Source organism: Osmerus eperlanus, chromosome 17, assembly GCF_963692335.1.
Source record: "Osmerus eperlanus chromosome 17, fOsmEpe2.1, whole genome shotgun sequence".
Taxonomy (NCBI): domain Eukaryota; kingdom Metazoa; phylum Chordata; class Actinopteri; order Osmeriformes; family Osmeridae; genus Osmerus; species Osmerus eperlanus.
In genome coordinates, this window is record NC_085034.1 from 10393607 (window position 1) to 10409979 (window position 16373).

Consider the following 16373-nt stretch of genomic DNA (forward strand, 5'->3'; position numbering starts at 1 on the left):
TACCCAGTGATCTATGCGCCACAGTTACAGTGCTGACCAATCAAGAGCAAGAACAAATCGGTAATCCTCTGACGTGTCCAAACTGCCATGACTAATGAGTAAGAGCTCATGGGTCAGGCATCTTTCTAGAGAAATATCGGTGGATGCTGTTTCGGTCTTTACCTGACAGGTAAAGTTAACAGGTAGAAAGATGAGTGACCCCGGTAAGCAAGATATTTCGGCTATATTCAAGCGGCTGCGTTCCATACCGACAAATAAGGTGAGTTTGTTTTGGTGATCACACCATCGTTACTCGAAATAAGGAAGTAGCTAGCGACACAGGCTATGAGAAAGCATTTGACACGTCGCACTGTTTTGTTGGAGAGTGGACGATGCGCATGCCATCACCCTGTAGCATAAATTATAATGGTAGAACATTTGATCTTGGAACGTTTGTATCCTGAATACATATGTTTTGCTGCGTTGGGTGGAAGTAGATTTTTCCTACGCAGTTAATATTAGCTAGAATCTATAGGCTGCTAGCAAGGCTATGTGTTGCCAATTCGAAAACCAGCCGATATTTGGCAAGGATGACAAAGTTTGTGTATCAACGCAACCGAATGTCTTACGTTGACGTGTCAGTCATAGGCGAATGTCAAATATAACTCTTATTCAGCGACTCAAATGAAGAACGGATACACGGGTCCAACGCAGCGTTGCAAACTGCAACAGCTGTTACAATGTTGAGCTGAGTTTGCGGTTCTGAACAGTTCATTCATTCCGAGTAAAAACAACAATTACAACAGTATGTGAAAGTAAGGGGTTAAGGGGTTAAGGCCTTTGTGTCATTCCTTCGTAGACCGTGTTGATTAAGCTTGTATTATTTTGCACTTCAGACCTCCACGCTTGATTGTATTGCGTCATGGGTTGCAATCTATTCGGTCAACACGGTTGCTTCTCCTTATTGCCACATTACATACATAATATTGAAAAAAGATGCTCAGGTCAGTCAAATGCATTTATTTTGCCTGACTTATGTACAGAAATGTGTCAGTAGAAGTTTGAACTTTCTTTCCCTCAGGCCTGTTTTGATTGCTCAGCAAAGAACCCCAGCTGGGCCAGTATAACCTATGGAGTATTCCTATGTATAGACTGCTCAGGGACACACAGGTCCCTCGGTGTACATCTGACTTTCATCAGGTAGGATGACATGCATTGTGTGTATGTGTAAAGAAAAACTGACTTAAGACCATTTCAATTATGCTATGCCAATCAGTTCTTCTCTCTACACAGATGCTAATAGAGTTCAAATTTTTGCCTGCAGTCTGGACTGAAACTTCCAGTTCTTGTGTTGCAGATCAACTGAGCTGGACTTCAACTGGTCCTGGTACCAGATACGAAGTATGCAAGTGGGTGGCAATGCCAGTGCGGTAAGCATTAGGCATATAATTAAGGCTAGTCTCTGGTAGACCAGTGTCTCAGAGACAGATAAACGGTTAGATGTGAAGAAAACATCTGGTGCAGAACTGTGGGATTTGATGTGTTTTTCCAGTTTTCTTGTTTTACAATGGAGTTCAAGCCAATCAAAAAGGTGGAAACGGAAATATTTTTCTTTGATTAGCAGGGTGGAGATTTCAGTGCTTCCTTTGTATGAGTGACTGATGTTTTGTCCTTGACACCTTGACGAGGAACCGGGCCTGAGGTTAAAGGCTTGTCACTGTGGGATGTATGATTGAAAGCATGTCCAGTTGCTTCAGACAGCGTTTCACTGCTTTTCCAATGTATCCTGATTTTGCAGTGTTGAAAGGGGGCATGTCCAAAACCAGTTTCAACACCATTTCAGACATTGAAACACTCCATGGATTTACACATACGGCACCATACCAACCCTGTAAGAAGGAGCAGCCTTTTTAATCTACCTAAATGTCTCAAGACACTCCAATGGCTCCGACACAACTGATGACCTATGATGACCGTTGACAACCCCACAACCTGCGGCTCGTCCCCTCCTGTACGCTTCTGTGACTTGTTGTTGTCCTCTTTCCCAGATGGCATTTTTTGCACAGCACGGCTGCACATCCAACGCTGCCAACACCAAGTACAACAGCCGCGCGGCGCTGCTGTACAGGGAAAAAATCAAGACCCTTGCCACACAGGCCACCCGGCGCAACGGCACAGAGGTAAACCACAAACAGCCGCAGTCCGTCATGGGTGGAAACCAGGTGTAGCATCTTGGGCTATCTAAAAGTCTCTCCACAAATATCTCATCCATCTGCTGGTGTTTTTGTTTCTGATTAGTTGTGGCTGGACTGCCAAGCCCCCCTATCTCCTACTTCACCTGTTGACAAGCAGGAGGATTTCTTCAGTCTGCATATACAGGTGTGTGTGTATGTGTTAGGGGTGGAACAGTACATGTATTCGTATTGAACCGAAACGGTTCGGTGCATGAAATTACACGGTATAAAAATAATTAAAAGTCGCGTGCAAATTAATGTAATGCGGAACTACTGTTAGATACTCGTGTTCTTTAGGGACACCTAATCTGTAGTCCCGCCATGGCTCTGATTCAGAGATGGCTAGCAGCACTAAGGACGAGTATGGCGAGTGGTGGCGACCCACAAGAGATAGAGGACCCGCCGGCATCTTTAAGATCGCAAGTTTGGGAAAACGTCGGTTTCCCAGTCAGTTACAGTAGTACAGGCGAGAGCGTGGTGGATAAGACAAGCACTGTGTGTCGGCGTTGTTCAGCAGTTGTGGGGTATGCGAGTCAGGTGGCTGAGCGGTTAGGGAATCGGACTAGTAATCTGAAGGTTGCCAGTTCGATTCCCGGCCGTGACAAATGACGTTGTGTCCTTGGGCAAGGCACTTCACCCTACTTGCCTCGGGGGAATGTCCCTGTACTTACTGTAAGTCGCTCTGGATAAGAGCATCTGCTAAATGACTAAATGTAAATGTGAGTGGAAATACATGGTAACGCATATAACGCATCTGGATAAGTGCTAATCAGACGCCATCACCCAGGTGAGCCAATCACTGGAACGATACAAAAACAACTGTCCAACTTTTCCTCCCTACAGTGCTTAACCAGCCTTTAGATACATACAAATAGGGTCAAAAAAATCACTGAAGCAATCGGAATTTACATGTTATCTTCAATGCGCCGTATTCACTCGTAGAGGAACCTGGTTTGTTTTGCTTTTCCCTCCATTGTACCGAACCGTGATCTGAACCGCGGTATGAACTGAACCGTGACTTCAGTATACCGTTCCACCCCTAGTATCTGTGGACAGTACATGCATGTGTACGCATTTGTGTGCAAGTGCATCAAGCTTCCTGGTTATCCAATTTGATCCTCTTCACTGATAATGGGCACACACACACAATCTGTGTTGACATAGTGGTTTGTTTTTTTGGCCAGGCTCCTCCTAAAGAGTTGGTCTCAGCAGGTATGAGCCTCAACTCCACCCTGGCTCCTGAGGAGACCCCCGCCAAGGAGCAGGACAAGGAGACGAATGGTACGTTCACACAGGACTTGTTCTGACTCGCACTCATTGACACAGACACACAAACGCATGCGCTCAGCACACAGACGTTTGCCAACGGACCCCACATACGGACACAAGCACCTTGAGCTGCAATTCTTGTATGAAATTTGTTATTGGAATAAAGTCTTATTATTATATTATTACCACGCTCACTTGTGCCAACACACACTCACCCTCAAAGACGCACGCCGTTCTTTGCGCAAACACGCGCACAGGATGGATTATCACCACACCCCTGTATCCAAACATACAGGCGCACACACACACAACTGTGTATCTGAAGGTCCATGGTCATCCTCCTCCTGTGTCTCCCAGGCAATTCAGAGGAGGGCCCTAGAGTGGATGCGCTAAGTGTGTCCCCTAAAGCCACCGTAGGTAAGGTTTAGTCTTTACCCTCAAGGTGAAGGTTTTTAGTTGTAGGGGACCCAAAATTCAAAGAAAGCCTCTGTTCTTTCTCTCCCTCCCAGATCCCTCCTCTATGTTAAAGAAGAAACCAGCGGCAGGAAAGAAAACGGTATGCAGTCTGACGTTTTTGTTAGTATTTAATATGTATTTCGTTGTGAATGCCCAGACATGAATGCCACGTTTATTTTTTCTGGAATATGGATTTAGTATGAATTTGTTTGCCACAAATTGATTTGAGGTGTGTGTGTTTTAAGCTGGGCTCCAAGAAAGGCGGTCTAGGGGCCCAGAAGGTGAGCAGCCAGAGCTTCTCTGAGCTGGAGAAGAGGGCTCAGGCTGTGGATAAGCTCCGCGAGGTGGACAGCACCACCACTAAGAAGAAGACCCCTCAACCAGAAGAACCCATGTGAGTCTCCTCTTCACGTTTCATTTGCTATTAAGGTTTCACGTTTTTGATTAGATATGCCGCTTCTTCTTTTTTTCTCCCCTTGTACTTTTAAACCCCTTGCATTCAAACGGACATTAAAAGTACGCTGCAAGTTCGAAAAGTCACTTTTTCTGAATGCTTCACTTCCTAAACTCCCCCTCCCACCCATATCTCTCCCTCCCCCCAGAGCTTCCTCTCTCCGTCTGGCCTACAAGGACCTGGAGGAACAGAGGAAGAGGGGGGAGGAGAAAATGAAGGGAATGGAGGGGAAGAAGAAAGAGCAGGCTGAACGTCTGGGCATGGGCCTGGGCAGCAGGAGGTAGGAGGGGCTTGATGCGATGATTGTAATGTCGATGACCACGATGATTCAAGAATACCTGTCGCTGGAGAACAGTCTTATTACACATGAGCCCTAAGAACAGGTGGTGACATTCCTCCCATCTGATAATATTGATAACAAAAGCATTCTTTTTGCCATTTAATTTCCCTCTTGTCTGTTTTCTCTGTTTTTCCTTCCTGTTTTCCTTTTGTCCTTCCCTCCCTTCCTCTAGTGGCGTGTCTCACTCTGTGACATCAGACATGCACATCATTGAGCAGGAGAGCCCAGTGGGGGTCAAGACCACCAAAGCAAAGAAGTACATAGATGAAGAGGAGAACGAGGGCTCCTTTACGTCCAGGTATGACCAGCACACACCGCCCTGTACCACGCAACACCACCCTGGCCCACAAAACACCACCCTGTCCAGTGTTTCCCCTAAGACTTTTCAGGGGGGTTTTAGACAAAATTTGCCCTCCCATTCATTTTCTATTGAAGTCACATGACAGGCCCTGCAAGTGAGATACCTGGCAGCGAACAGGTAGCCTAGCAAGAGAAGCGTTTATAGGGCATTTGTTACGAGAAACATCAGTATTTTGCCAGTCAAAATGAAACCAGCTAGCATAACACAGCTAGCACAGTATATGCAAGGAAGTAAATGCTATTTCCAGCCCCAAACGGATCGACCTTAGTCGCTGCCTGTGGATAAAGTGTACTCATCGACAGCCGATCAGGTGTAAATAACGAGCAACATTGCGTGCTTTATCTTGCATGTCCATTTTTAAAATGTATTTATAAACTCCTCAAAAAAAGTTCTGAAACGTTGGTAAGTCTGAAGTGTTAAGTTGTTACACAAGGCCATGATAGGAATCATATTTTCCATTCATTATTTAACCTTACTATGTAATTTAATCTGTCTGTCTGGTTTGAGTCATCACACACACGCACACAGATAAGTGAGTGTTCTGTGTCGTGTTAGAATGTCGTCAAGGTTCGATGACCAGACAGAGACCTCGGATAAGTTCTTCTCTCAGTGGGGTGATGCTGGAGAGGGTGGCTGGAGGAAAGAGAGCACCAAAGCCGAGCCTGATTTCTACCTGAGTGCCATGACCTCCTCATTGGACGACAGGTATGAGGTCACAAATCATCTGCCAATCACCAGGCACACAGCTGTTGTAATCATGTGGTTTTACTCCTCTCACTAACGCAAAACATTATTTGACATGTTGATAGTTGCGTATGTAATGTATTGCTTTTTTTGGAAACATTGCTGTTACCATTTTGTATAAGTTCTCATCATTTTAGTTTGGTTTCAAGTCATGCTGGATTCATCTTTTCTAATTTGACTATTACATGGTTTTTGTGCATCCATTCCCAACCTTATCCTTTCTCTCTCCACACACATACACACACACACACACAGGATCACGTCCAGACGGAAACCCGAACCAGTCCCCATCACAGACTTGGGCGAAGCCCGGAAAAAGTTTGGTGACGTGAAGGCCATCTCCTCCGACATGTACTTCGGCAAGCAGGACGAGTCGGATGTAAGCGCTGCCTGTTTGGTCATTCTAGTTAGCTGCTCGATAGTTAGCTGCTCCAATAACAGAACCCTCACCACAGTTGGAATGGAATTTCAGTTACTGCAGCTCTACGTCCCATTCCAAATGTTTCTTAAATAAGGACAGTGCTGAGTTTTTATTCCCATTCTTCTGGTTACAATAATTTCCTCTAAAACGTGCAAAAGACAATCTGTCCAAGATTTCTTAAGTTTTCTAAATACATATTTGCTCCTGTTGTTCCCAGTACGAGGCCAAGACCAGGCTGGAAAGACTGTCTGGGAACTCCTCCATCAGCTCGGCCGACCTGTTCGACGACCCGAAGAAACAGCCAGGTACGAGCTCACTTCCTGTCTGCAAGAGGACTCGACCCTGACACCACAATGGGGAACATAATGTACATGAGTCAGGGTGCTAGGCTAGCAGCAGCATAAGGCCTGACACAGCGGTGTTGTCTTTCTCTGGTGTCCACAGCAGGCTCGTACCGCCTGACCAACGTGCTACCCAACGCCCCGGACATGTCCCAACTCAAGCTGGGGGTCCGGAACGTAGCTGGAAGGCTGTCTGTCATGGCCAGCGGGGTGGTCTCCTCCATCCAGGTACCCCTCTCTAAAGCTACACAGGAGATATGGCAGCATTTAGAGCGTGAAAATGTGTAACTGTGGTTGGGCTGTCTCACCATAGCGTTGAATTTCGCAATGCACAGAAAAGATGTCACTGTAAATGAATGACTTGAGTAACCACACACTGTAAAGCAGTTAAGAAGTGTGATATGCTACTGGAATGATAGTATTTGCTATTGCTAACACATGCAGGTTCTGTCGCCCCTAACTCCTATGCCTGTGTCTTTTTTTTTCAGGACCACTACAGCACCTAAGTCCAGTGTGAAACACTGCATTTGGCAGTGGCACACCCATTGGGGAGGGGTTGGGGATTGAGAAGGTGGCTATTGACACACAGATGTATGAAGGACACATGCACATACCAAAGGCTGCCATACAAGAGAATGGGTAAAAGAGTTGTAGGCTCTGAAGGAAGAGAAAAAGGTATGGGTTAACATCCTGAACAGCAGAATATAAAACATGTCTCCATAAAGAGTTTAGGATTTAGCTATATGTAAAAAAGAAATGAATTAATGGAGTGTTATTATGTCATGGAATCCTCTAGGAACTGAGGGTGATATATGCTGGAAGGCTTTTCTGTATAACGAATTTGGTTGTATAAAGTAATTGTTTTGGCACTGTATTATTTTTAATACATTTTGAATGCGAATGATTAGCCTATTTCATTTTTTACGTTAACTTGAGATATTCAAATCTTGTTATACACAGTACAATTAGTGGGTTTTGGAGGGTATTTTATTTTCTCCCCCCCCCTCCCCCCCTTTGTACTAATAATGGCAGGGTTTCCCAGATTCGTTAAGAAGCTCTTAACGCTAAGAGCTTCTTAGGAACGTTCTAAGAACGCTCTAGAACGCTCCTAAGAAGCTCATAGCGTTAAGAGCTTCTTAACGACTCTGGGAAACCCGGCCATTGGTGATTGTAGAAGTCATGCTGAAACATCAGACTACTAGTTATTTTTCTTTGTGTGTTTGTTTTCTTGCTCAGACTATAGCCCGTGTTGACGCCTAATCTATTGGTCTAGCCTCTGGCTAATACCCAAGTGACACCGATTGAGGCACTTTAAAACACAATGTGCAATGGGTGTTTGACTCAATGTGAACTTGTCCAGCAAGCATGGCGGAGCGTAGCTAATCAAGAAATGGGTGGATATAGTTGTTTGTAGTCTGTGGGTCGACTCACAGATTGTGGCCAACAGATCTTGATCTGGAAGTGTATGTGTAGCGTTCATTCAGTGCACATATCCCTTATTTTCATTGCTTTGAAAGTGCCCTTATTGTCCTCTAAGTGCACTTACAATTCCAAACACAAGACCAAGATGGCTACATGTCAAGAAGGCCGGCCTTATATTTTTCTGAAAAGCATTGAATCCTGAAGGGGGGACCAAGGGTTAACTTTTCTCTCTGTGTATTGGCACTGTATTTAATACTTTGTTTTTCAAAGTGGGATGTGTTGGCCGTTTATAGATCACACATATTATACTGAGGGGACTGATTTATCTGAGTTGTACTTGTATTTTCTGATAAGAGACAAGGAGACCACTTTGAATAATAAAACTCACCAAATTGTAAATGGATGGTTTAGGCTGCGGTAAGGAAATAATTGGCCAATTATTATTTATATTATTATTTTTTTTGCCAGGAGTGACAAAGGAGGATGAGGCTGCATTAGATTCATAGAGATGTTTAATATAACTATTCTTATATTTGGCTACACCTAGACTGACCCTGATGGGTGGCACAACTGTTGCACTACTTATTATTGTGATGTGACCATTTGTTGGATGACCTTACACTTGGGCACTATAACATGCGATGTCCAGAAGGAAGGTGTGTTTACTTTAATGAAAGTGTTTTTGCGGTGGTTTTGAGTTTGAGTGGCTGTAATTTAGTAACTGTTTTATTGCTGGAGTCGGTGAACTATTTGTAACTGATGGTGCCTAATCCCAAATCAAGCCTTGCTCCTTTCTCTAAGCAGCATTTCAGATCTTGAGAGGTATGGTGGAATGGCATAATTGTGCCTCACACCAGCTTGGCTGTTATTGCTACAGTTGAATACCTCCTGCAAATGCATAGTGTTTTGGTTGTAAGCATCTGATTTAGGATTGGGTTCTAGACAATGTTATAGCACACTGCCCAATTTTCTCTTTCATGTAATCATTTTTATACGTACTCCATTATAGAATGAAGAAAATATAACAACAAACATATTTATGTATGGTAAAAGTTGTCCTTATGAATCTGAATCACATAAAAGATAAGACAGAAATAGGAATAATACGGTTCATCTTTTTACATTTAATTTATGCCTTAATCCAAAGAGTTGCATTGTAGCACGTTTGCCCTAAAAACAGTAGACATGGTGGAGTCATGTAGGTATCTGCAGTTTATGTTGCTGTGGGGTTTTTTGTTTTAATGCACACCTTTTGCACCTGCTTCATTTTAGTTTTTTTCCGTATTATTTACCCTAATGTTACCATAAACATGAGATCCAGTAAATTCAGGTCATTGTGATGCTTTTGTTTTGTCTAGAACTATTAAATGATATATACAAAGTAATGTTGATTTTGCATGGCTCTTCAGCTTTCATTGTGCATCCTGACTTAACAATGATCTCAATTTTAATATCTCAATACTTCAGTTGGTTAGTTTACATTGAGAGCTCACATACACCAATACATGGGGGGGTAAATAGATATACGCTTTAGTAGAAAACATTTTTATAAAATGATAAAGAAAATGTATGACGGCTATTATTATTTATACATTTTCATGCTTTATGTAGTTCAAATGAGGCATAATGTCATTTGTGAAAATGCCAAATAAACTGTTACTCCCTTAGACCTGTATTAGTAGGCTGTGGATTTGAATGTGTGAATATTGTCTATGAATTACTGCTTATGCCAATGTAGTACTTTAAACGGCGGTAAAAGGTGTGTGATTGGACACTTCACCTTGCATTCTTTCTTAGAATGGGCACAAGGTATTTGGCAGTGTGAGGGGAGGGGCTGATATGACCAGTGGCTATGCTGGTCATAAAATACTTGGATGGTATGTACACATGAGAACTGCCAGCACAACACTGAGGTTTCTTACGGAGGCCATTCTATCCCTAGTTTTGATTGTTGGCTTGCTCAGCCTGATGGTCTTGATGTAACCAAAAGGAGGACTTTGTGCATGGTATCTTGAACTTATCATCACATCTTGTGATGATATACAGCACATTGATCTCGAGATAAGACTGACTGTGAACACTTCCTGTTGTTCTTGATGGCAGGAAATGATGTGTTGAGCAAGCTTGTGATGAGTGATGGGCTGGCTCTAAAACTACATCCCATTATGACATATTTTTGACTTAACACTACAAGCAATACAAACCTTCTCCTTTCAAAACCTCTCCTGTACTCAACTTTATGTGAGGGGTAGGCTACTGAAAATTATACTGTATGGATGAGATAATGCTGTTCTCCCAGTGTTCCTGCAGGCATGGAAATAATAAACATTGTATTGTGAACATAAATTGTTCACAAAATCACATTAACATTTTCCCAGTTGTCTGTTATCTGTAACAGTCCCCTAATGTCTATTGTGGACAGCAAGAGGACATGCAGGCCAATCCTCTCCTACTGCATGTCAGATTCCCCCCCCCCCCCCCCCCCCATATATTCTTCAACCAAACCCTCTTTTTACTGCTTGCTATATATTTACATTTAGTCATTTAGCAGACTCTCAATCTGTTTTAATTCTGAATTGATTATAAATAATAATATACGAATTTGTATACTGAGATGACTTGGCGGAGCAGCCCAATTCTACTGCACTAAGTTTCTTAACTACATGAACTTCTTATGTATTTTCTTGTAGGTTCCGCCAGTCTTGTAGAATAGGGCACGTCGACTCCACAGAATGAACGCACTCGTACTATAACGGATTGAAGGAACGGAAAACGGCTGGCAGTCGCCTACGTGGCTGACGCATTTGTTCATATTCCTCAAACTAAGGAGCAAGGAAGTTGATTCTGTCAGGGATGTAGGCTAAGACTGTATTGTAGAAGTCTATCATCTTCATTATTTATGTACGAAAGTGTATCAAGCATAACTAATTATGGACGGCATTTGAATGGAGTTTCTTGCTTTAGACTGTATTCCAAAATCTAGAACTGTGGGGGGTTTTGCCGTCGCTACACTGAATACTTTGGTTGAAGCTTCAAGTTGAAACACTGTTGCATTGTACCAAAATGCCTAGTAACGAAGTAAAGCAAAGAAAGAAGACACAAAAAACAAATGAGGAGTCGTCCAATAAGCCAAACAACTGCGAAGATGAGGCGAAGAAAGTGGAAACGACTAAAGGGGTCCATTTAGATCTACGTAAAACTTCGGTTTTCTCTCTGGATCTAAGAACGATTGCGTGTCTACTATCCGTGGTAGTTTGTGCTGTCTTAACCTGGTAAGACAACATATTATTAAATTAGGATATGTTAGAATTGTCTTTACCTTTAAGTATTTGATACTGGAACATGTGTTCCTACAGGGTGGTGTTGAAGCAGAATGAAAAGTTAACCGACGTGGAGGAGAAATACAAACACTTGTATGGGAAAACTGCAAGTCTGATTGAAATGGAGGAGGAAGTACTCAAGGTGTCTAAAAAGGTAACTAGGCCTAATGTAGCTTGAGGGTATAATGTTCCTGCTCCTGACAGTTTGTGCCATACATATGCAAGAGTATTGTATGTGTGTCGTGTGTAAAAGTTCTAATGGTCTTGCATGGCATTTTTGGTCAAGACAATCATGTACTTGTGTTTCCAACTATACACAGCTGTGCATGGTGTGCTTGCACTTTGTTTCTGTATTTTAATTTGAAAACTGAAGCACCGCAAGCCACAACAGAAACGGCCCTCCCTGTTTTGTGTTGCGGGTGCAGCTCACCACTTCAGAGAAGGAACTCCAGGGGGCGCTCTCCACTGCGTCAGTGGCGACACGGCTCCAGCAAGACATCTTTTCCCTCCACGCCGCCATTAATGCCATGCAAGCGGATGAAAAATCGGCCTCCCACGACCTCCAGGTGGTCAACGGACGCTTCCTCAACGTAACAGAGACGTGGCAGGAGCGCTTGGCCGCCGTGACGGCCGACCTCGCCACCCTGAAGGTGGAGTCGCGGGAGGCCCACGGCGGGGCCACCGACCGGGTCAACGAGGCAGAGCGGAGAGCGCTGGCCCTGGAAGAGAGGCTGGAGGAGCTGGAGGACAGCACCAGGAGGAACGCCCGGGCTCTGGAGCGCTCGGAGGATGAAGACACCAAACGGGCCCAGGACCAGCTGGACTGGAACACAAAACAAATCCATAAAATGGAGGACCAAGTCCGAGCCCTGATCCGGGCTGACGCCGAGATGGGCGCCCAGCTCCAGGAGCATCTTCCCAGGGCCCAGCAATGCGAGGCCCACCTCCCCGATGTGGAGGAGGCTGTCCGGTCCATCCTCAGATTGGGGGGGGACCTGAGTGGGGCGGAGAGGAGGCTGGAGGAGCTCACCCTCCAGGTGTTTGGGACTGAGGACAGCATGTTGAAGGCGTTGACAGAAATATTGGAAATCAAGCAAGGGCTGGATGCTCTCCAGGCCCACAACAGCATCCTGAAGATGAAGAACGAACTGGGAGTGGTCGCCGAGGCAGTCCGAGAGCTCAGCATGGTGGTGATGGGTGTGGGGTCGCTCAAAGCAGAGGATTCTGAGATTATGGAGGCAGAGGAGGATGAGGAGTGGGAGGACCCACAAGCGGATGACCAATCCCAGCTAGCGCTGGACGATGATCGCACTGTGTGACGTCATTGTGGCAGGTCGCATGGGGAAGGGAGGGGTTTATTTTCCATTCTGTCAATGCACACAATGTTATGCTTTTCTACATTTGTATGTGACTTCATGTCAAAAACCTTCTGTTATTATCATTAAAAAAAATGCTTTATGTAGTCACAATTAAGCACTGTCGTTAGCACTGCTGTGATTCGGCAACAGCCGATTAAGTATTCTGAGTAGGTACAGTAGGGTAATGTTATACTACTAAGTAGTTGCAATGAGAAAGTTCTCAAGGTGTATTATGGTATTATTCATTACAGGCAAAAATCCGTTTTTTTACACTTTTGTATTTGTTTGTGATATGGTTTGGCAAACAGTATAAGGTAAACTTGTTGAAGAGACTTACTTTCTAATAAAAAGTGTGCCAAGGATTTCCTGTCTTTTTCATTTATTGACAAAATCAGTTGTGGTTACAATCTGCATAACTCTTATCTATGTATCTCTCCACTCTCCTTCCCTCTTTGTGTCCCTCCACAGTGTGACAGTATCCAAGACCTGCTGGAGGGCCAGCGGGGTGGTCTGCCCCCCCATCTGGAGCAGGATGTGAGCCAGCTGAAGGAGTGGGCTGCCGGTCTAACAGAGACACACAGCCAACTGCAGGCCAGCCTTGCCGCCCTGTCCAGCGCTGTGGGGCAGATTGAAGAACGCACTTCCGCCATCGCCAAGGATGTAACGAACAAGGTCTGACCTCAGCTTTCACATCAATGCCATTTTGATTCAGTTCCATTGTCGAGCATGGTAATAGTAATTGAGTGAATGAACAATAAGGGTGGGGGGGAAAATGTATTCGCATTTGAATTGCGATTCACTCTTCTAGCTTCTCTTTTCTTTTTTTCATAACAATGAGTTTACTAAACTGCAAGAAAAACAATACATTTCAAGGTTTTGATGCATTGGGATTTTTTTCTTCGACACTAAACTGCCTATCACAGTCAAATAGAAACAAGTAACACTAAACAGCAAACTGGAATCAAATGTAAGCATATATTGAATCGAAATTTGATTAAAAATCGAAAATCGTGAATCAATTTTTAATCGAATCGTGATTAAAAATCGTGAGGTACCAAAAGATTCCCACCCCTAATGAGCAGTAGTTTTTTGTTATGTGCTCCTAACAAAGTGATTAGGCTACCGAGTAGTGTGTTGCGAGTGAATGTGTTGAATGCAAAACTAGCCATTTTGGCTTGAGTTTGAAAGTATCCATCCCTCCCACTCCCTTCAAAGCCACTTTCCCATGATTGGTTGTGCTCATTACAGTCCTGCGACGGCCACAGATATAGGATTTATTTTATTTGACTGTCCGAGCATTTAATATATTGATTGCTATCAGAATGTGAAGTTTATTTCAGTAAATATGACAAAGTGCTTCTCAAAAACATCACCCACCCTGCCTTTAACCTAAGTATTTGCGTTTCTTTGCATTCCTTCCGCCCTGTCCTCCCTCTCTACTCTCTCTCGTCCCAGGTGGCGTCTGTGAGGACCGACGTGCGTCGGATGGACGGCCTCCAGTCGGAGGTGGAGTCTCTGCTGACCCAGGTTGGTGAGCTGGAGGACAAGACAGCCGTAATGGAGCGCAGCATGGTCAAACGCATCGGCGACGTCCTGGGGGCCAGCATCGATCGCATGGCGGGTCTCCGCGCCGCCTCGGAGAGTGACGCTCAGGCCCTGGAGCAGCTCCGCCGCCGGATCCCTGAGCTCGCCGCCGCCGACAAGCAGCTCTCCGACCGGCTGAGGGAGCTAGAGAGCGGGCGCGCCCGCCTGATCCGTACCGTGACCTTTGCTGGCGACCTCAAGCCCAAGGTTGCTACCATAAAGAGGGACTTTGCAGCATTCGAGCCGCAACTGGCAGACTTGACCCTCCGCATAGGACGACTGGCAGAGGATTTGGTGAAAAGGGAGGCGGACATCGCAGAGCTCAGACAGACTTTTGATCATTTAAACGTTGTTGAGGGTGACTTGGGTGTTGTGACAAAGCAGTTTAGCCAGATTTCTGACATTCCACATGTAGGAGAGATGCTGCCGCAGGCAAACGTGAGCGAGGCTCTCCCACAAACACACAGTTTGGGAGAGTAAGGAACTCCTGAAGGGACATGGAAGTTGAAGATTTTGAACTCAATTGAAAGGAAATGTGTTTAAGGAGATTTTATGGTTGAATAAAAAATTTAATTGGTTTTGTCTATTTTTAGTTTTTAAAAGGTTGTCTGGTAAAAAAAAATATGGTTAGGGTTATGAGAACTAAAATGTATATGTGACCACTGCACAGCCTATACACCACATCCCACACTTAATCTGTCCTCTTCTGAGAAATTATGTATTGAATATACATGAGTGTGATATGCATCCTTAGAAGTTGGCCCTTGGAATCTGTGTACTTTAATTTTACTTGGCCTTGAATTGCTCCTTTTCCAGTTCTTTGGTATGTTCTCCACGAAGAATATGTTGTCATTATGATTGACAGGTCTTGTTATTTACCAGTTTTGCAATGTTGGTTAAGTTCCTTCTAGCCTCCCTCTTGCTTGATGAACATCAGGCTGTATATCACATTTACCTAGTTTACCTAAATGACCTGCTCCCTGGACACTTACCCAATGCATTCTCAGCATTAACTTCAAAAGTCAGTTTGTTCAATGGGGTGGAGTGTCCACTCAAAGCATGTCCCTCTCCTTAATGTCAACCCGATGCACTCTTTATGTTTGAGTCACCAACATTGGGGCTCAGTCATTGTGTCCGAAACATGTAGGTACAAGGTGTTCTACAGGAACTGTTCTTTTCAAGGAGGAAGCATGTAACACCTGGACCACAGCAGAACAGTCACCAGACACCCCACAGCCAATCACATTTCATTTCATCCAATGAGGGAATCGAACGTTTACATACCTGAAATTGCTCGGCAACAGCCTAACATCAAGAAGCAGTCTTTACAGTTTGCAGTCCAAGTAGCAGTTTAACACCTTGTTACCATGATTTTACTGATGATAATTACTAGAATAACAAATGACACTTGATTCTGTAAACTTTGGGTCTTGCCTTTGAGCAGTCAAAATCCCAATCCTAAATAATTGAAGAAATTTAAACAAGATTTTCTGTTGAATCAGAATTCGGTTTATTCACCATGTATGTTATACAAACACAGAATTTACTGTGGTAGGGAGGTGCAAACACTAAACATATACAAATCTTAAATTAAGTAAAGGTACAGAAGTTTAACTATTCCTAAGAACTAAACAATCTAAGAATAAAACAATTTAAATATAAAATATATATAAAAATAAGAATAAGAATGAGCAGCATGAGTGGTCAACATAGTGAAATCAGATACTGGGTTAAATAATGAATGAAGGTCAGTGGGAGTCCTTGGCCTTGTTGAAGAGGCCAGTAGCAGATGGAAAGAAACTGTTCTTATGGCGTGAGGTTTTGGTCCTGATGGACCGCAGCCTTCTGCCGGAGGGGAGTAGCTGGAACAGGGAGTGTCCAGGGTGGGAGGGGTCGGCCACAATCTCCCTCGCTCGCCTCAGGGTCCTCGAGGTGTGCAGGTCCTCGAGGGTAGGCAGATTGCAGCCGATCAGCTTCTCAGCAGTGCGGATGATACGCTGCAGTCTGCTCTTGTCCTTGGCAGTGGCAGCAGCGTACCAGATGTACGCTGAGAACGTACCAGAGCTGATGTTCAGTTCCCACTTGAGGTC

At 44.2% G+C, this 16373-nt stretch overlaps 2 protein-coding genes across 4 annotated transcripts; both read left to right on the top strand.

The window, feature by feature from the left end:
* The first annotated feature begins 74 nt into the window (after window positions 1-74).
* On the top strand, window positions 75-9696 carry arfgap3 (ADP-ribosylation factor GTPase activating protein 3). 2 transcript variants are annotated; one of them, XM_062482811.1, is made up of 16 exons: window positions 75-259; window positions 1061-1179; window positions 1337-1409; window positions 2028-2159; window positions 2278-2358; window positions 3398-3494; window positions 3840-3899; window positions 3992-4038; window positions 4184-4332; window positions 4541-4672; window positions 4905-5030; window positions 5649-5798; window positions 6093-6216; window positions 6476-6563; window positions 6703-6827; window positions 7088-9696. In XM_062482811.1, the coding sequence occupies exons 1-16, from the start codon at window positions 191-193 to the stop codon at window positions 7103-7105; spliced, it is 1590 nt and encodes a 529-aa protein (XP_062338795.1). In that variant the 5' UTR covers window positions 75-190; the 3' UTR covers window positions 7106-9696. The 2 variants fall into 2 exon arrangements, with proteins under 2 accessions (XP_062338795.1, XP_062338796.1); XM_062482812.1 differs by lacking the exon at window positions 3840-3899 and having other exon boundaries at window positions 76-259.
* A 1005-nt stretch (window positions 9697-10701) lies between these two features.
* ikbip (IKBKB interacting protein) lies at window positions 10702-14860 on the top strand. 2 transcript variants are annotated; one of them, XM_062483323.1, is made up of 4 exons: window positions 10737-11293; window positions 11378-11495; window positions 13168-13371; window positions 14155-14860. In XM_062483323.1, exons 1-4 carry the CDS (start codon window positions 11085-11087, stop codon window positions 14761-14763), a joined length of 1140 nt encoding a protein of 379 aa, XP_062339307.1. In that variant the 5' UTR covers window positions 10737-11084; the 3' UTR covers window positions 14764-14860. The 2 variants fall into 2 exon arrangements, with proteins under 2 accessions (XP_062339306.1, XP_062339307.1); XM_062483322.1 differs by lacking the exons at window positions 13168-13371; window positions 14155-14860 and adding an exon at window positions 11767-13061 and having other exon boundaries at window positions 10702-11293.
* The last annotated feature ends 1513 nt before the right edge of the window (window positions 14861-16373 follow it).

Excerpts from the sequence above, each read along its gene's own strand:
- ikbip (XM_062483322.1), top strand. The coding sequence starts at position 11,085 with ATGCCTAGTAACGAAGTAAAGCAAAGAAAGAAGACACAAAAAACAAAT. Across the intron at positions 11,294-11,377 it reads GTTTGTGCTGTCTTAACCTG|GGTGGTGTTGAAGCAGAATG; the intron begins GTAAGACAACAT and ends GTGTTCCTACAG. Across the intron at positions 11,496-11,766 it reads TACTCAAGGTGTCTAAAAAG|CTCACCACTTCAGAGAAGGA; the intron begins GTAACTAGGCCT and ends TTGCGGGTGCAG.
- arfgap3 (XM_062482811.1), top strand. The coding sequence starts at position 191 with ATGAGTGACCCCGGTAAGCAAGATATTTCGGCTATATTCAAGCGGCTG. Across the intron at positions 1,410-2,027 it reads TGGGTGGCAATGCCAGTGCG|ATGGCATTTTTTGCACAGCA; the intron begins GTAAGCATTAGG and ends CCTCTTTCCCAG. Across the intron at positions 5,031-5,648 it reads GAGGGCTCCTTTACGTCCAG|AATGTCGTCAAGGTTCGATG; the intron begins GTATGACCAGCA and ends GTGTCGTGTTAG.